Here is an 18,397-nt window from a genome sequence, read left to right as displayed (position 1 = left end):
TATTCAAACAATAAATTGCCTTTTCGTGCTTTTTAATGTGGAGTGACAGATCGCTGTGGTGGCTCAGTTCAAAAGAAGCAAGAGCTCTTAAGACTCCTCTACTGCTTCGTTCTGATCAGAAACTGAGAAAAATTATAATTGCAACATCATAAATAATGAGAGCGACATGAACATTCGGTTTCATGTTATTTAACAACATAGCATTTAAATGCCGAGCCTGGTAATCCCAGGAGGGTACCTTCTTAGTTGTACATTTAAATGCCGACAGCTAAACACTATCATAACGTGTTATAGGCTAATGTTAGCTATCTAGCGATACTTCTTTTCAAGGACATCTTATTCGTATACTTGATAATCAGTAACTTGCCTTCATAGTCATGAACACAAATCTTTAAACTTCTGTAATATTTTAAAGCCTTTATTATTTTCAACTCTACAGCTGTGTAATAAAATTCACTTCAAAGATTCATTTTTCATTCATTAAGGCGACATGGAATAAAATGTCTTTTCACAGAAAACAACGGCTTTTTAGGATGAAAATGACATGAAATTACCCATATAACCAGATGATGGCAGCAGAGGATCAATCATTGGCTGCAGCTGCCATTTCAACTCCCTAGTTTTTTCAAGACATCTTGCTTTTCGATTTATTATGAAATTACTAGTATAATAAATTGTAGTACTTTTACCGCACTGAGGTATATAGCATAGCAAGTGCAGAAAGTCATTAAACTAAATAAATAAATAAGCTCTGACACAAACAGATTATAAGGGTGAATTATTTAAATACTTTTATAGTTCACTACAAATTAAATAAGTTAAATATTAATGGTACAAATATTAAATAATGCACTCAATATGAATCAATATGATTTTGAAATATTTTATATGATTTAATAACATCTTTTAAGCTTTTTCTTGAACTGTAAAAGCTATTTTATAGCCTATATTTAACCAACACAAACTTGCTATTGCTGTAGTTTTGTTACTCTGAATTTAGTCTAAATCATTTAATGCACAGCTCTTTTTTTGACATCAGCTTGTCAGATGTTTCGTCTGGTTATTACTGTCAGTCATAGCAATGATTTGCTCATATTTAGCCGATTTACTCATATTTTTTTATTGCAAATCAAAACTACCCCAATCACAAATCGCCATTTCAGGGGCTAAATATTACATTATTTGGGTCACTTCAACCCGCAGACATGAAAAACAACCCGCGGTAACAGTGTTAAAGTAGCCCAATTCCGTGGGAAAACCACAGACTTGGCAACACTGGTCCAAAGGTATTTTGAAAGAAAGAGTACAATTTACCGAAATCCATGTAATCACTCAATCAGTCTTTCAACCACAGAAAAATGTCAGTAACACATAACGTCACATTTACCTCAGAAAAACCTATTCTGTGACCATAAATTTGTTAGTCAGCTAGAAAAACTTTGAATTAATCCGTAACGTTTTTATGATGTTAAATGTTGATCAGAATTGGAGCAGAAATATAATTATGCCATTGTAACTAAAAACTTAATTGAGTGTAATTTAAGCGTTTCTATAAAAATCTGTACAAATCATTTTGATCTTTAATATATCAGTAATAAAGTACCAACCAACTATCTGTATATTTTACAGCATTAGATTTTTTTTCTTGAGAAATTGGTCATGTACTGCACGATAAAATCAATATTGAATGAAATCGGAAATCGAATCGAATCGCAAGCTTGTAAATCAGAATTAAATCGTGAAATTTGTGCCAGTATCCAGCCCTAGTAGGCAAATATTATGAAAACCACATCCCTCTGTTTTATAACACAATAGATGTGCACTTCACAGATTCGTGTAATGAAAATAAACATTAAATAATTAGCAGAAGTATACTGATTCAGAATATTATCATCTAAAAAGGCAATGCATTATTTAGTGTGTTTAAATTGGATTCTCTCAAATCTCCAACATATTGTAATTAATGTAACATTTTAATGTGACAAGGCATTTGAAATGTGTCATCGCATTTAAATTTTGTTCATAATCAGTTTCACATTTAAAAGTCAATTTGATGTTAAATATGTTTTTGAGTTGTTAAAATATTCCTGAGTGTCTGAGACCCCAAACAGAACATGACAGTTAATAATCATTCTGGAACTAACCTGCCGTTCAAAAGTTTATTTATTATTTTTTTTCATAGAAGTCTTTTCTGCTCATCAAGGCTGAGTCTATTGGATTAAACATACAGAAAAAGCTGTAATATTGCAATTTTAAATAGTGTTTTTTTATTTTAATATACTTTTAAACAGAATTTATTCCTGTGATGCAAAGCTGAATTTTCAGCATCACTACTTCTGTCTTCAGTGTTACATGATCTTTAAAAAAATCATTCTAATATGTTGATTTATTATCAATATTGGAAAAAATTATGCTGGTTTTTTTTTGTAACCTATGAAACTTTTTTCAGGATTCTTTAATAAATAAAATGTTAAAAATAACAGCATTTATTTAAAACAGAAATCTTGCAACAATATACCCTACTGTTCAAATGTAATGGTTAGTAAATTCTTTCTTTCTTTCTTTGAAAGAAATTAATACTTTGCTATCACTTTTTATAAATATAACACATTTAACAAAGACTTATATTGTTTGAATAAATGCTGTTCTTTTTAACTTTTTATTCAGCAAAGAAGCCTGAAAAGTATCACAGGTTCAAAAAAATATTTAGCAGCACAACTGTTTCAACATTGATAATAAATCAGCATATTAAAATGATTTCTGAAGGATCATGTGACACTGAAGACTGGAGTAATGGCTGATGGAAATTCAGCGTTGCATCACAGTAATCATATTTTAAAGTATATTAATATTGAAAATTGTTTTAAATTTCATTTTCAATAATATTTTATAATATTACTTTTTTTTTGTATTTTTAATCCAATAAATGGAATTTTGATGAGCGTAAGAGACTTCTTTAAAAAACATATCTTACTGATCCCAAACTTTTGAGCAGCAGTCTATGTTCATAATGACTTTATGTCCCTAGTTTCAGATTTCACAATGAACTATTTTAAGTGTAGTGCACTTATTGACTCAAATTAGAAAAAAAAATTTTTTTTATAAAAGTATTTTATACCACTTTGTCCTGATATTTTCATTAGGCAAATTCTGAGACTGTATCAGTTGTTATAATGTAATATTTTTATTACTTAAAAGGCAATGGCAGATTTTTACATCTAGCTGTAGCAGGATGTTTAATGAACTTTAACGAATTTTACTTTGTAACAGCAGTCGCTTTTTGAATCTAGACACTCAATGGCTCCATCTTGACGGTGGATAATAATATCTATGTGGCGCATATCTTTTTAATGGAACCTAACATGACTTCCCGAATACTGAATTATTGTCTTGGAAATCAATGTAAGATTCACATTTCGTTTATTGATCAGTCCCAGATAGATTTACCACGTAAGCATAATAGTATATTTAACCATAATGAGTTTGACATATCATTTTATAGATCAAACCGCCACACTGGAACACAGAATCATTTAATTGAGCTGCTGAGCCAGAATGATACAGTCCAGCTGAAAGGTTGTGAGCTGTCATGATTTGTGAGAACAGAAACCTGTAGAGAGCTGACACACGTTCAGTAACATGAAAGAAGGATATGGATATGAAGTGGCTTAAAGCTTTTCTGTGGTTCATAGCTAAAATTATGAACATGGCTTTCTATGTAGTTCAAACCATAAAAAGATTGATCTGTGAAGCTCCAATATTATACCCAAGCTCCTCCAGGGCTATTTCTTAGTAATAAATGTACTGTGTTCCTTTGGAAAAAGTGAATGCCAAATGACTACTCATTTACATAGACCCATTTACAGAGGTGATCTATACCTTGTGGACTTATGTTTTGACAGGTGTTATTCCCCCCCCCCCTGTTCATTACATTGACGTTCTGTGCCACAACCTTAAAAATATGAGTATTTAAAATTTGTGTATTTCTCTGTGGACCAACAATGAAGACATTTTCAGCACAATTTTGATGATGATGATGATAAAAGCTTGCTTTGTAATCAGGTTGAAAGCTTTTTCCAGTATTTTCTTTCCTTAATAAATGCTCCCCATTTCTGTGATTGCTGTAGGAAAGTATAAATGTATAAATCAAAAGCCTCAAAGTTTGTTTACTTCGATGTTTATGACAACACATTCTCTGAATTCCCAGATTAATGCAATGCCACATTACATTAAGTTCTCATCTGTCGTCCATCACACTGAGATGTCAGGGCAGTTGTTCTGGCTGTCATTAAGTGTCATTAATTAAGTGTACTTGATGTATTTTAACCTTTGACATTCAATGAAGGTTGTGCAAGAGTTTGCCAGTCATAAATAAGGGGTACAGGTTATTGATAGCCAAGTCACTCTCTGTTTCAGCTACTCAATTTATTCTGTATTCTGCAGAGGAATTTTCACAGAGTAGATAAATTGTACAATGACAAACCTCTTTAAATATGCAAAAGCAAATGTTCTTTTAACTTTTTTATCTACACGCACTCTTGTTCCAAGACTGTCACTGCAAAAAATGATTTTCTTACTTAGAATCCATTCAAAATATCTAAAAATTCTTAAATCAAGAAGGATTTTCTAGACGAGTAAACATATTTTTTTTGTATTTTCAGAAAAACAAGTCAAAATTAAGTGCGTTTTTGCTTGAAAGTGGGGTAAGCAAAAAATCTTTTTTTAAACAGAAACCAAGATAATTTTTCTTACCCCATTAGCAGATTATTTTGTTTGATTCAAGCAAAAACACACTTAATTTTAACTTGTTTCCAGCCAAAATATCTAAAAATACTTAAATTAAGAAGGGTTTTCTATAGACAAGTAAAAATGATTTTCTTGTTTTAAAAAAAGACACAAAATATATTTTTTGCAGTGTATAAGTATTTTAACATACATATTACACAGTTGTTTAAAGAACTGCTGTTTAGAAGCAACTAAAAAATTTAGTTTTTGTTTGTGAAATATTGATTTTTCAGTCTATTTGTTGCCCGTAGCATTGCTTGAATGCTTGTTGCACTGTTAGACCAGCTTGAAATTGACTTTTCATGCTAATAAGATTCCAAAAATGTCTACCATTAAATTCTGAGAGTATTTAGTATCAACTTTACTATGCTATATTTTTCTGTTCCTCTTGTGTTTTGTTCCATTTGTGTCCTTTTGAGACCCTTTATTTATTTGTTCTAACCTGACTGATTTATTGTCTCATTTGAGCACTTTGTGTTCAGTGTCCTGATTTATTCTATTGTGAGAGAGAATGATTACCAACCTACTGCCGTATTCAAAAGGAGGTCTCAAAGCTACCCGTGTGTGTGAGTGTGGGACATGTGTGCATGCGTGCTTGTGTGAGAGATTATTGCTGTGAGGCTGTGTCTGTGATGTACCAGCAGAAATTGATAAATGTGGCCAGTGGCTCCAGTAATTCTGCCAGTTCAGACAGTGATACAGCAGTGATGGATTATATATGACTTAATGCTCAGTGCTGTCTGGTGCATGTTTGTGTGATCATATATATATGTTGGTGGCTTGGTGCATGTGTGTATGAATGATGAATGCTCCACTGTATTAGTTTAATTAAAATTTAATTCGATTCTGTTTCCATAGACCCCAGTGCTAACCCGTCATCTGTAGAAGACAGGATTAGCCAGGAGGCCTGTGAGCTAGAGAAACGACTCAGTATGCTGTCGATATGTAGTCACCACAGCAGTGCAGGTAATATGAAAAGCCACACGTGAAATATACACACAGTATTTAAAATACAAGGTTTTTGTAAATAAGCATTCATCCAAAAATGAACATTTTGTGATGATTTACTCATCCTAATGTGAGCACAAAAGAGTCATTTTTGAAAAATCTTTACATATTTCATTTCCATGCAGCAACAGTACATGTCTGTCAAGCTCCAAAAGGACATAAAAGCACTATAAAAGGTTCATAAAAGCCTTCACATAAAAGCCATTCAAATGCTTTGTGTGGGAAAAAGACGGAAATTGAAGTCGTTATTCGCTATTATTGTTATATGTCAGAGGGCAAGGCTTTGTAAAGGAGCTAAAGCCTGAAACTTCATCCTGAAAGAATTTATTTGATAACCAACTGACTTTATAGACCAATTTGGAGTAGACGTCACAGTTACGCCACTTGCAGCTGCGCGCATTGTGGTGGCAGAAAAACACTGGTAACAAGTGGAGGGAAACCGTGGAATAAGAAAAAAAATGTATTGTTGTGGCTTTGGATCTCAGAATTGGAATGCAAAAACAAATTATTGAATACTGTCGTCAGAGACGCCATTTAAAGCTTAAAGCAAGTGTTTAAATGGACGGACTAATGGATAAAGCCTGCTATGATTACTCTGCTTTTAAAGCATAAATTTGATTTAAACAATAAGTCTATTATAATATTCACGTATGCAGTTCATAGGGGACATATTATATACAGTTACAACATGAAATAATATTTAAACCTATAACATTTACCTATTTTACCTATTCTGACTTTTTTTCTCACACACGCAAGTTTATTTCTTGTATTTCAGACTGTATAACTTGATTTAACTCTACAATAGTGAGTTTGTCAATTCTGAGGGGAAAAAAGCCAGAAGTGTGGATAAACTCATGATTCTGAGCCGAGAAGAAAAGAGAATGACAAGTTGATTTTTCTTGGGAGATATAATCTCGAAATTGTGAGAAGTCAAATTTTTAAAATAAAAACTCCCATTTACCTTTTTATTCTTTTATTCTATGGCTTCCATAGTCTGCTACTTTTTCTGCCACCAGATACGTAATGTAATCTGTTTGCAAATGCTGAATTAGTCTATACTACAGCTAATTTTTCATCTGTTTACCACGTAAGTAAATAAGCATACAAGAAATATTGAATTATTTTATCATATAAAAAGAAAGGGGCACAAGTGATAAAGTTATAAAACTAGCCATGTTGGTTGTCAGGTCCAACATATTTTTTATTTAAAAAAATGCTTGACCACAGAAGGCAGCGATTGGCCAATCAGATTTTCCAGTAAAAAACAAAACATATAGTAATAGATATAAAGTTCAAGTTTGTTCCTCTCATAAATAATATGGCTTTAAATGGACAGTTCACCCCAAAATTAAAATTACCACATGATTTACTCACCCTCAAGCTAGGTGAATATGACTTTCTTCATTCAGATGCATACAATCAGAGTTATATTAAAAAATGTCCTGGCTCTTTCAAGCTTTATAATGGCAGTGAATGGTGGTCAAGATTTTGAAGTCCAAAAAAGTTCCTCTATCCATCTTAGAAAGTACTCCACGTGGCTGCGGGGGGTTAATAAAGGCATTCTGAAGTGATTTGATGCATTTGTGTCAGGGCGTGTTTACACTTGTTTGATTAAAATGAACGATTGCTCTGTTTTTGAGTGCTGTGAACATTATAGAGTTTGGAAGAGCCAGGATATTTTTTTATATATATAACTTTGATTGTATTTGTCTAAAAGAAGAAAGTCATATACACCTAGGATGGCTTGAGGGTAAAATCATAGTAAATCATGGGGTAATTTTAAATTTTGGCTGAACTATCCCTTTAAAAGACTTTACAAACATTATAAAATGTGGTGCAAAGACTGTATTCCACCCAAAAGTTACCAAACATTATTAAATAACTCCAATCGTAATTGGTTTTTATCTCACTGCCTTATTGAAATTCATGGACAATGCTAAGAGGTGGCCAGTTCCCAGGCAATAATTTGTTAATCCAATCCTCTCTTTGTCATTAATGGTCAGCGTCCACCTTCAGTTATGGCGCCTCCTTGGCAGGAGATGATCGGAGCATCTCCAGCTCCTCCTCTGAGGCCAGCCATTCTGATAACAGCCTGGGCAGCCGCCTTGCAATATGGCCTGAGCCAGTCAGACATCCCACCCCTGTCGAACCATCATCGTCATCATCATCATCCTTATTAGGGGTTGTGGGATCTAAGAGTACAGCCTGTTCTGTCAGCACATCCAGTGATGAGCGTCTGTATGGCGTAATGATGGGAGGCCTCCGTCCTCCATCCAAGCCTCCTCACCCTAGAGGCCTTCAAGAGGCGGGGCGCCAGAGCTCAACAGACAGCGGTATTGCCACCGGAAGCCACTCTTCGTATTCTGGAAGCTTCTCTTCCTACACTGGTAGTATGGATATTGCTCAAGGAGAGACTGATGAGTTTGGATCCTTAACAAGCCTCCCCCAGAACCCCAATTCAAACTCTAACTCCCTTATCAACACTCCAGTACGGACAATTCCACTAATTCCTGAGCACAAACCGTGTGTGTGTCCACTCCGGGAAGCTGCTCAAATGCAGGCAGCCATGTACCAGGTAACCAATCCACCTTTGCAGCATTACGACATCCCCCGCAGGGTCCTACAACACCAGTCCTCCAGTCAGGAACAGTTTTTGACTTCCGCAACCCTGGGACAGAGGCCTGAAAGTGGAGCTCTGGGACCAGAGGGCGTCCCTGCAGATGCCATCACACCCAAACAAACTGTCCTGCAGAGATTGAACTGGTGTGGTGAAGGAGCAGCGCCCCCTGAAGGTTCCACCACACCGCAATTACAACCCGCCATCTGTCCTGACTGTGGGGGAGGAAAGGTAACAAGATTTGTTTTCTTGTCGATTTTCTGCTCTTTGTGTCTTTCTGTGAGCTGTTCCGCATTTTTCAGCTGATTTGGATGGAACACCATACCAAAAGTTTCTTTTCAGAGTTTTCTGTATTACTTATTCAGAGGTGTTGCAAGACCACTATAGAATTAACTGCACAAAACAGACCAGTGTAGTCCGATTTCAAAAAGAACAACACATGAGTTTCTTTTTAGTGAATCAGAAAAAACAGTGCAACCTGTAGGCAGATCCCAGGATGAATGGCCCTAATGTTTTTTTAAGCTTTTTAGTGAATCAAATTTAAACCAGTGTAGTATGACAACAGACAGGTTTTGTCAGTGTTTTTGAAAGATATTCCCAGCAGTGCTGCATTTATTTAATCGTAAATATAATTAAACCGTAACACTGAAATATTTTTGTAATTTAAAATGATTGTTTTCTATCTCAAGCTGAATTTTCAGCAGTTATTACTTGTTTTTAGGGTTCTTTGTTTAATAGAAAGTTCAAAAGAACAGCATTTAATTAAAATCTTTTGTAACATTTATAAATCTAATTTTTGTATCAATTTTAATGCATCCTTGCCAACTAAAAGTTGGCAAAACTTGTTAACAATAGTGTATGTTACCATGTTTTTGATATTTTTGTAGTTTAAATTCACAATATGTAAGGTTTTTTAATTAAAATACCCATTAAGCATTAGAAGTGTTATATATTTTCTTGGCTTGTGTACTTACGCTACCAGTCAACAGTTTTTGAACAGTAAGATAATGTTAATGTTTTTTTAAACAAGTCTCTTCTGCTCACCAAGCCTGCATTTATTTGATCCAAAGTACAGCAAAAACAGTACAACACATGTAATTTTTTCCTGTGATCAACGCTAAAATTTCAGCATCATTACTCCAGTCTTCAGTGTCACATGATCATTCAGAAATAATTCTAATATGCTGATTTCAAGAAACATTTATTATTATAATTATTATCAATATTTAAAACAGTTGAGTAATTTCTTTGATGAATAGAAAGATCAAAACATCAGCATTTATCTGAAATTAAAAGCTTTTGCTATACACTATACCATTCAATAGCTTGGAGTGAGTATAATTTTTTGGGGATTTATATAATTTATTATTTTATTTAACAAGGATGCTTTAAATTGATCAAAATGATGATAATAAAATATTTATAATGCTACAATTTGTATTACAAATAAATGCTGTTCTTCTGAACTTTCTATAAATCAAACAAACCTGATAAAATTCTACTCAGCTGTTTTCAACATATTAATAATAAATGTTTTTTGAGCAGCAAATCATAACATTACAATGATTTCATTAGTCATGTGACTGGAGTAATGATGCTAAAAATTCAGCTTTGAAATCACAGGAATAAATTACATTTTAAAATATATTCAAATAGAAAACAGTTACTCTAAATAGTAAAAATATTTCAAAATTTTACTGTTTTTGCTGTGCTTTAGATCAAATAAATGCAGGCTTGGTAAGCAGAAGACACTTCTTTAAAAAACATTTAAAATCTTTAAAAAACTTTGACGAGTGTATATTATCCCTAATGTTTCCAAAAATGTTTAAATCCAGAGAAATAAGCAGTTTTAACTAGTTTCCTGTCGCTTGTCATTGTGTGGCCTACAGATGACATTATATACCCTCAAACATGGATTTTTTTTTAAATGGAAACACCAAAGCACTTTATTTTGTTATGCGTTATATTAGACAGGTGACGAACGCGCAGAGTAGCACTATACCAGAACTATCAACATGTATCTAGTATGATAAAACGGCGCTGCTTTACCCCACATACACATGACCGGAAGGAGCGGAAACGGTCAACTGTGGCATAATAAAAGCAAGGTTTTCCCTGCATCATACTACAGTTCATACCTCTTTACTTAAGTACTCCTAATACTCTTTATAAATAACCTGTTAGCCTCCATATGCAAAATTTTCTTTTCGGATGTAAAGAAATTACACAGCAAACAATGCAAATCAGTAAAGCTGATTACTCCCAAGCAGCTATTTCTGAGTCTAAATGCATCTTTTGTCAAAGTATGCGGACAAACTGTTCTCTAGATTTGGACTAAAACTTTACCAACAAAATCAGACTTCTGCAACAGATCAGGGCAGTGTTGACTGAGCATCAGTTTTTCGTTATGCACTCCTCTAATCACGGAATCCAGCGTTCCAGCACAAATCCAAAGGCTGTTCCAGCCGTCTGTGTCTCTGGATCATGCTCAGCCATCATGTTGATGCATCAGTGGGGAGGCACAACCAGTTTGCAGTATGAATTTAAATGCGTTTGTCATCTCGCCACACGCTCCTGGTTGATCTGAGAATGCAATAAAAAGCTATTAAAACAGCCTGCTTTGACCAAACAGCAGACAAAAAATCCTATTCAGGGCAATCAATATTTCACACTGAAAACCTTTCCACTCTCAATGCTGTGGCTTACAGCATTCAATATGTGTTTGTACAATAGTGGCGAAATTTCAGTTGCTTATTGTGGCCAGAAGCACGTCTTCAGGTTTGTTCTGGATGTTGGTGTAGTCAGTCAATGTTAGTTGTAAAATTTGATTTAAACAAGTATAGCAACAGCTGAAGCGGTAAAAATATGGACTGATATAAATTTTTCATATACAGTTAAAATCAAAAGTTTACATACACATTGCAGAATCTGTAAAATGTTAATTATTTTACCAAAATAAGAGGGATCATACAAAGTGCATGTTATTTGAGACGTTCTTAAAAAGACGTTTGCATATAGTCCACAGGAGATTGTATGATTTTGAGATCAATCTTTTCACACTGAAAACAACTGAGGGACTCATATGCAACTATTACAGAGAGTTCAAACGCTCACTGCTGCTTCAGAAGGAAAAATTATGCATTAAGAGCCAGGGCTGAAAACTTTTGAACAGAATGAAGATGTGTACATTTTTCATTTTTGCCTAATTATATATTTTTTATTAAGTGCTACCTATTTAGTACTATCTTCTGTAACTTCAGAAGCTACAGAAGATACTTACCCAGATGTTTCCCAGAAGATAAAAATAAGTAAAATGTACCCTGATCTTTAAAAATTGTCTCTTAATGCGTCATGCTTCCTTTTTATGATCCCTTTTACCTTGGTAAAATAATGACAATTTTGCAGATTCTGAAAGGTGTATGTAAACTTTTGACTGACTTTTCAACTGTATTTCCACAAATGTTTAATGATTTAGAAATATTTTGGTGAAGCAGAAGAACCAGAAATAAATACAGCGTTAAACAAGTCTGCTGCTGCTTTGGGATTTCTGAATTATTTTTGTGTTTCTTGTAGGTGGAGGAAAGGAGCAGGTGTGAGATGAGAGCCAGTATTGAGGAGCAAAAGCCTGACGGTGAGCATCATACAGTTATCTGGTTTTGAATTGATAATGATGGTTAAGACTCTGAAGACACTGTCCTCAAGTCAGGCAACGATATTTGGATGTCATTTCAACAGTGCATCATGCCACGCTCATTTCTGAGCACATAAAGCTTTTAACTAGACCTCCGTGTCTGTATCGACTAATAAATTGATTCTTGTCTCAGCATCGACATGTTACAGCTAAACATAGTAACCATGAGGAGAAATTGCGATGCTTTGTTGTTATTGGATATCTTATGTTTGTGTATGCAATATGCCAAGTCAGACTGTTTTCTGCTGATTAACAATTTAATGATTTGGAGTGTAAATGAAGCCTGTGTTTTGATTCTAAATAAATAGCTTCCTTGTGATTCATTCTTGGTTTTTTTGTCCTTCTCAGCTGATCCAAAAGGCAATTATGAGCAGATGGCATTTATGAATGATGCATCCAGGTGGACACAGTACAGAGCTGGAGAGTATGGTAATTGAAATGCCCCTTTCTTATACAATATATCACCATCTGATCACTGCATTTTATTCGCTTGGTTTCATTGGCAACTGTGCATGAATCGGGTCTGTGTTGTGGTCTTGCAGGAGAGACAGGGCTGACAGTTATTGAAAAACTTCAAGGTGATTCTGTTAACTATGTGAACATCCCCATCAGTCCAACATCTAAACGACAGCTGCACTATATGGAATTGGATCTGCAGGACCGTCCCGAGTCAAGCCACACTGTCAGAGGTATGCTGTGTTCCCCTCATATGTACTACACATATGTGACTCTGGACCACAAACCAGTCATAAGTTGTAGCACTAGCCAAAAACACATTGTATGGGTCAAAATGATTGATTTTTCTTTTATGCCAAAAATCATTCAGATATTAAGTAAAGATCATGTTCCATGAAGATATTTGTAAATGTTCTACTGTAAATATATCAAAACTTAATTTCTGATTAGTAATATGCATTGCTAAGAACTTAATTTAAACAACTTTAAAGGCGATTTTCTCAGAATTTAGATTTTGTTGCACCTTCAGATTCAAGATTTTCAAATAGTTGTATCTCAGGCAAATAATGTCCTACCCTAACAAACCATACATCAAGAAAGGATACTAGAAATTGTCCCTTATGACTGGTTTTGTGGTCCAGGGTCACATATTTGATCATGGCCAACCTGAAAATATATTTTATGCTCACCAAGGCTGCATTTATTCGATAAAAAATGCAGTAAAACAGTAATATTGTGAAATAATATGGCAAATAGAAGTAACTTTTCTATTTTAATAAAATACCATATGTCATTTATTCCTGTGATGTCAAAGCGAAATTTTCAGCAGCCACTACTCTTTTCCTTCAGAAATCATTTTAATTAGCAAATTTGCTGCTGAAGTCTTGCTGAAAATTTTTGAACAGTTAATTTAATTTTAAATATATATGTTTTGCAAAAAACATATAAGTCTCAAAGGAAAGTTCAACCAAAAATGAAAATTTTGTCATTAATTACTCGCCCTCATGTTGTTCCAAACCTGTAAGACCTTCGTTCATCTTCGGAACACAAATAAAGATATTTTTGATCAAATCTAAGACCTTTCTGACCCTGAATAGGCAGCAATGAAACTGAAACATTCAAGGCCCAGAAAAGTAGTAAGGACATTGTGGTACTGTTGTGAACATGCATCGAATACTGACATGGAAGTTGTTTTTATTTTCTTTGCACACAAAAAAGTATTATCGTAGCTTCATAACATTACGGTTGAACCACTAATGTCACATGGACTATTTTACCAATGTCCTTACTACCTTTCTCGGCCTTGAACGTTGTAGTTGCATTGCTGTCTATGCAGGGTCAGAAAGCTCTCTGATTTCATCAAAAAGATTTTATCTTTTTTGTGTTCTGAAGATAAATTCTTTTGGAACGACATGAGGGTGAGTAATTAATGACAGAATTTTCATTTTTTGGGTGAACTATCCCTTTGACGTATGCAAGTATAATACAATTAAATGAAATACAATTAAATTGTGTTTATGAACAGCGGCTGGCTCCAGCACAAAATACGCCCACATTGATATCACTGCGACTGAGACAGCACAGAGGGTGGGAGCCCAGCATGCACAAGGCCGAGAGGAAAGGCTACAGGAACTAGAACAGAAGAGGAGAGGAACACTCACCTGAATATATAATGAAGTGGAGTCAAGAACGTCAGAGACCACATTAGGAATATAGATTTTTTTTCCCTTTTAAACCAGCTTTTTTATTTTGAAAATGTTAGATGAAAATGTATATAATGTTAATATATTTAATACAGGGGTGCCCAAACTCGGTCCTGGAGGGCCGGTGTCCTGCAGAGTTGAGCTCTAACTCCAATGAGACACACCTGAACCAGCTATTCAAGCTCTTACTAGGCGTACTAGAAATTTCCCAGCAGGTGTATTGAGGCAAGTTGGAGCTCTATGACCAAGTTTGGGCACCCCTGATTTAATTTAACATTTTAAGATGGTGTAATATTATTAGGTCACTTTTGTCAATTGTTAGCAAATTTGTGAATTTAAAAAAAAAAAATTTTCTTGCATCCACTGAGGTACAAAACATGCATCATCAGTTTTTACACAAATGTCATTTGAGCTGCATGAACTCCAAAAGTTTATCATTTTTAAAGCAACAAAGAGACATACAAAATGTTAAAGGAGTCATCGAATGCACATTTTCCACAAGTTGATATCATTCTTGTGGGTCTTAATGAAATGTCTGTAACATGCTTTGGTTAAAATTTCTCAACGGTAGTGTAAAACAACACTCAATTTACCTCATCAAAAATAGCTCTGCTTAGAGCAACCTGTTTCGTTGCATGCTCCTTTAAATGCTAATGAGCTCTGCTCACCCCACCCCTCTTTTCTGTGGGGTGATAACAGTTGTCTGAGAGACTGTAAACTTTATCCGCGAAACTTGCTTACTAGCACATTAATGGGAAAGGCGATTTGCAAAGATTCATAAAAAAAAACATTATAATCACTTCTTCTGTAGGTAAAGCTAGATCACAAATGATTTGCATGAACAGACACATTAAGATAAATCGGGGGCACATTCCCTTCAAAAACAAAAGTAATCCTATGCATCTTCAGTGGCTCAGATGTCGGGAGTAAATGAAGACTGCTATGTTTATTATTACATTCAAAACAGAACACCTCAGTCGCTTAGGACACATTCTTGTCTACCCTGCTGTAGTGTCGAAACAATGGAAGACAACTATCGTGGGAACGGCCTTGGTCTGTGAATGGCTTGAGAATGGCTTGATTTGAAAAAGGTTATGATTTATAGGGATTTTAAAAAAAAACACTAGGTGGGTTGTGTACATACACTGCCAACACACATTTGTTTAAACAACATGCGAAAGTGAATTTTGCATCTGATGACCCCTTTAAGAAATGTTTTAATTCATATACATCTGTCAGTTTCTTTCATCTTTCAACTTTTTACTCAAATTGTTTTGCTGAAAAAAAAAAATGTTTGTTAGAGGAATGCATATTAGAGTCGTTTTTGGTAGTAGTCTCTGGCGTTCAGACTCCACTGTATATCAGTGGTTCTCAACCTGGGGTCCTGGGCCCACTATGGGCTTAAAGGAATCATTCACCCAAAAACGAAAATTCTGTCCTTCATTACTCACTCTCATATCATTCCAAACCTGAAAAAAAATCTGAGCGCTGTCTGACAGCAATGCAACTTGACATGTTCAAGGCCCAGAAAGGTAGTAAGGACATCATTACAGTAGTCCATGTGACATCAGTGGCTCAACCTTAATTTTATGAAGTTACGAGAATACATAGAAAACAAAAATAACTAGGGATGCACCGAAATGAAAATTCTTGGCCAAAACCGAAAAAGAGGAAATTAAGGCCGAAAACCGAAACACCGAAAGAATTATGCCAATTATTAGTACTAGGGATGGGAATCGTAAACCGGTTCTTGTTGAGAACCGGTTCCCAGTGTTTCAATTCCTTTGAATTTTGCAAACGATTTCCTTAACGATTCCAGTGGGCACGAATGACGTCATCACGCGCATTGCGTAACTTACGCACGTTGCGTAGCTTACGCTCAGTCAATAGTAAGCATGGCACCTAAGCAGAACAAACGCTCAAAAGTCTGGTTGTATTTCACCAAAAAAGACGAAAATAGGGCAACTTGCAATACTTGCAGCGTAGATATTTCCTCAAAGGGAGGAAATACCACTAACATGCTAAAACATTTGCGCACACAGCATGCAATAACAATAAAAGAATGTTGTGTTTTCGATCCGCTCCGGACTAACAGTTCTCAACCCAGCAGCGGCAGCAGCAGCAACAACGTAAGCATGAGAATCTTCCAAATGAGAATCGATAAGGGAATCGATAAAGAATCGAATCGTTAAGCAGAATCGAAAATGGAATTGGAATCATGTCATTTATGGCTATGACTGTGTACTAATCTTACTAAAATCAAGGCATTGCAATTGCATAAATTAATGTTAAAGTTTCAAAGAATAAATCAGTTATATTAATTTAAACAATTATTATCAATCAAGTATTATATTACTTAAATAACATATACATATATTTTACTGCCTTTGTTTAAATTTTTATAACACATTATCTTGTGGATCCATCAGTTCACATTTACAACTCTACTCGTTTCTCTTCCAGCAGGAGGCGCTGTCAGAATGGTACACAAAGCAGTGCAGCAAATGACTTTGAAATGTGCAGCGCTCATATTTATTCAATGGATAGCCTTTTGAAGTTTCATCGCAATTCTTGTCTTTCAGTCCCCACATTTAAGACCACCTGAAATCATAATTATGACTTTCATAACCTCCTAATAACACTGCAGTCACCATGTTCGGAGCACAAGAAAAATATTAGGGGGCTAAATTAATATCAGCATATGACGTATAATCGTCTCTCATTGTCTCTGAGAGAATGCAGGTCAGATGCTGAAAGCACTGTCAGTTTTTACTTTCACTTTCACATATTGTGCAGTTTTCACATTGCTTGTGTGATATGCATTGGCTCACCTCCATGGTTTAAAACATAACTATTTATAAAAATACAGTATAAAGAAAAGACATATCTTTAAAATATTGTGACGTACAGTAACACCAACGTAAAGTCATTTGTTTTTCACTCACTGAAAGCTACATCTGTCTGTCTCTGCTCTCATCACTGCGCGCAGGACTGCAGACACACCCCTCTAGAAATTTCGGCATTACAAATTTTGCAAATCGCTATCCGTGGGTCTTTCTCAGATATACTGAAATACGTCCACACCACAGACGTGTTGCTTCAGACAAGCACGTGCAGGCCGCGGTTTCTGTTTGCGTCAACATACTGTTTCGGCTGTGTTGTTTCGGTGATAAATGTCTTTCGGACGAAAACCGAAAATGCTCTTTTGGGCCATTTTCGGCCGAAAATTTTCGGTGGCCGAATATTCGGTGCATCCCTAAAAATAACGACTTTATCCAAAAATTTCTTCTCTTCTGTGCGAGTCTTTAACACTTAGTCACAAGTGTACCACGACGCATGTGTGCTGCTGACACAAAAGCTGGTGTTCTGACGTAGAACTTGGATGCGCTGTGCCTTGTTTACTAGCAATGCACATGTATATGTTGTGGTACTCTTGTGAACAAATGTCGACTAACAAAGTCATAAAATTATGGTTGAACCACTGATGTCACATGGACTATTTTAACCATGTCCTTACTACCTTTCTGGGCCTTGAACGTGGTAGTTCCGTTGCTGTCTATGCAGGGTCAGAAAGCTCTCTGATTTCATCAAACATATCTATTATATTTGTATTCTGAAGATGAACAAAGGTCATGCAGGTTTGGAATGACAAGAGGGTGAGTAATTAACAGAATTTCATTCTTGGGTTAAAGATCCCTTTAAACATGTTAAACTTAATAAATTGTTAATATAATGAAAATATCAAATTCTAATTTAAAATGGGAAAAGAACACATACAACGAAGATATAAACTGAAATGTATAGGAGGGCCTTCAAAAATTGGGAACCACTGCTGTACAGTATATGCTAAATGTATTGCTGAATTGTATTTTATATGCAACTTTGTGTACGAATGTATTATTGTCCATGTTTAAAATTCACATGGAATTAGAAAGGTTATAAATCTGAAAGCAGATCCCAAATGAAACAACTGTTGACTGTAAATATATACTTTCATTGGTGACCAATTTTGTTCTGTACATTTACACATTCAAATATTTCATTTTTTTTTTCAAATATTTTTTGACATTTCTATAAATATTGACTATAGCAGTAGTAATAAAAAATATACATCAGTGACAAGCGTTGCTCGTC

General features: G+C 35.0%; 1 protein-coding gene across 1 annotated transcript in view; it reads left to right on the top strand.

The window, feature by feature from the left end:
• Positions 1–18,385, top strand: part of dok7b (docking protein 7b) — a 34,361-nt gene extending 15,976 nt beyond the window's left edge. Inside the window, exons 6-11 of the mRNA XM_073842584.1 lie at positions 5,644–5,751; positions 7,800–8,644; positions 11,987–12,044; positions 12,453–12,533; positions 12,647–12,793; positions 14,086–18,385. Coding sequence (XP_073698685.1) covers positions 5,644–5,751; positions 7,800–8,644; positions 11,987–12,044; positions 12,453–12,533; positions 12,647–12,793; positions 14,086–14,225 — 1,379 coding nt within the window. The 3' untranslated portion in view covers positions 14,226–18,385. The remainder of the gene's footprint in view (positions 1–5,643; positions 5,752–7,799; positions 8,645–11,986; positions 12,045–12,452; positions 12,534–12,646; positions 12,794–14,085) is intronic.
• The last annotated feature ends 12 nt before the right edge of the window (positions 18,386–18,397 follow it).

Source organism: Garra rufa, chromosome 6 (assembly GCF_049309525.1).
Source record: "Garra rufa chromosome 6, GarRuf1.0, whole genome shotgun sequence".
Taxonomy (NCBI): Eukaryota; Metazoa; Chordata; class Actinopteri; order Cypriniformes; family Cyprinidae; genus Garra; species Garra rufa.
The sequence above is the reverse complement of the archived record's forward strand: the minus strand, read 5'-3'. Positions and strand labels throughout refer to the sequence as shown.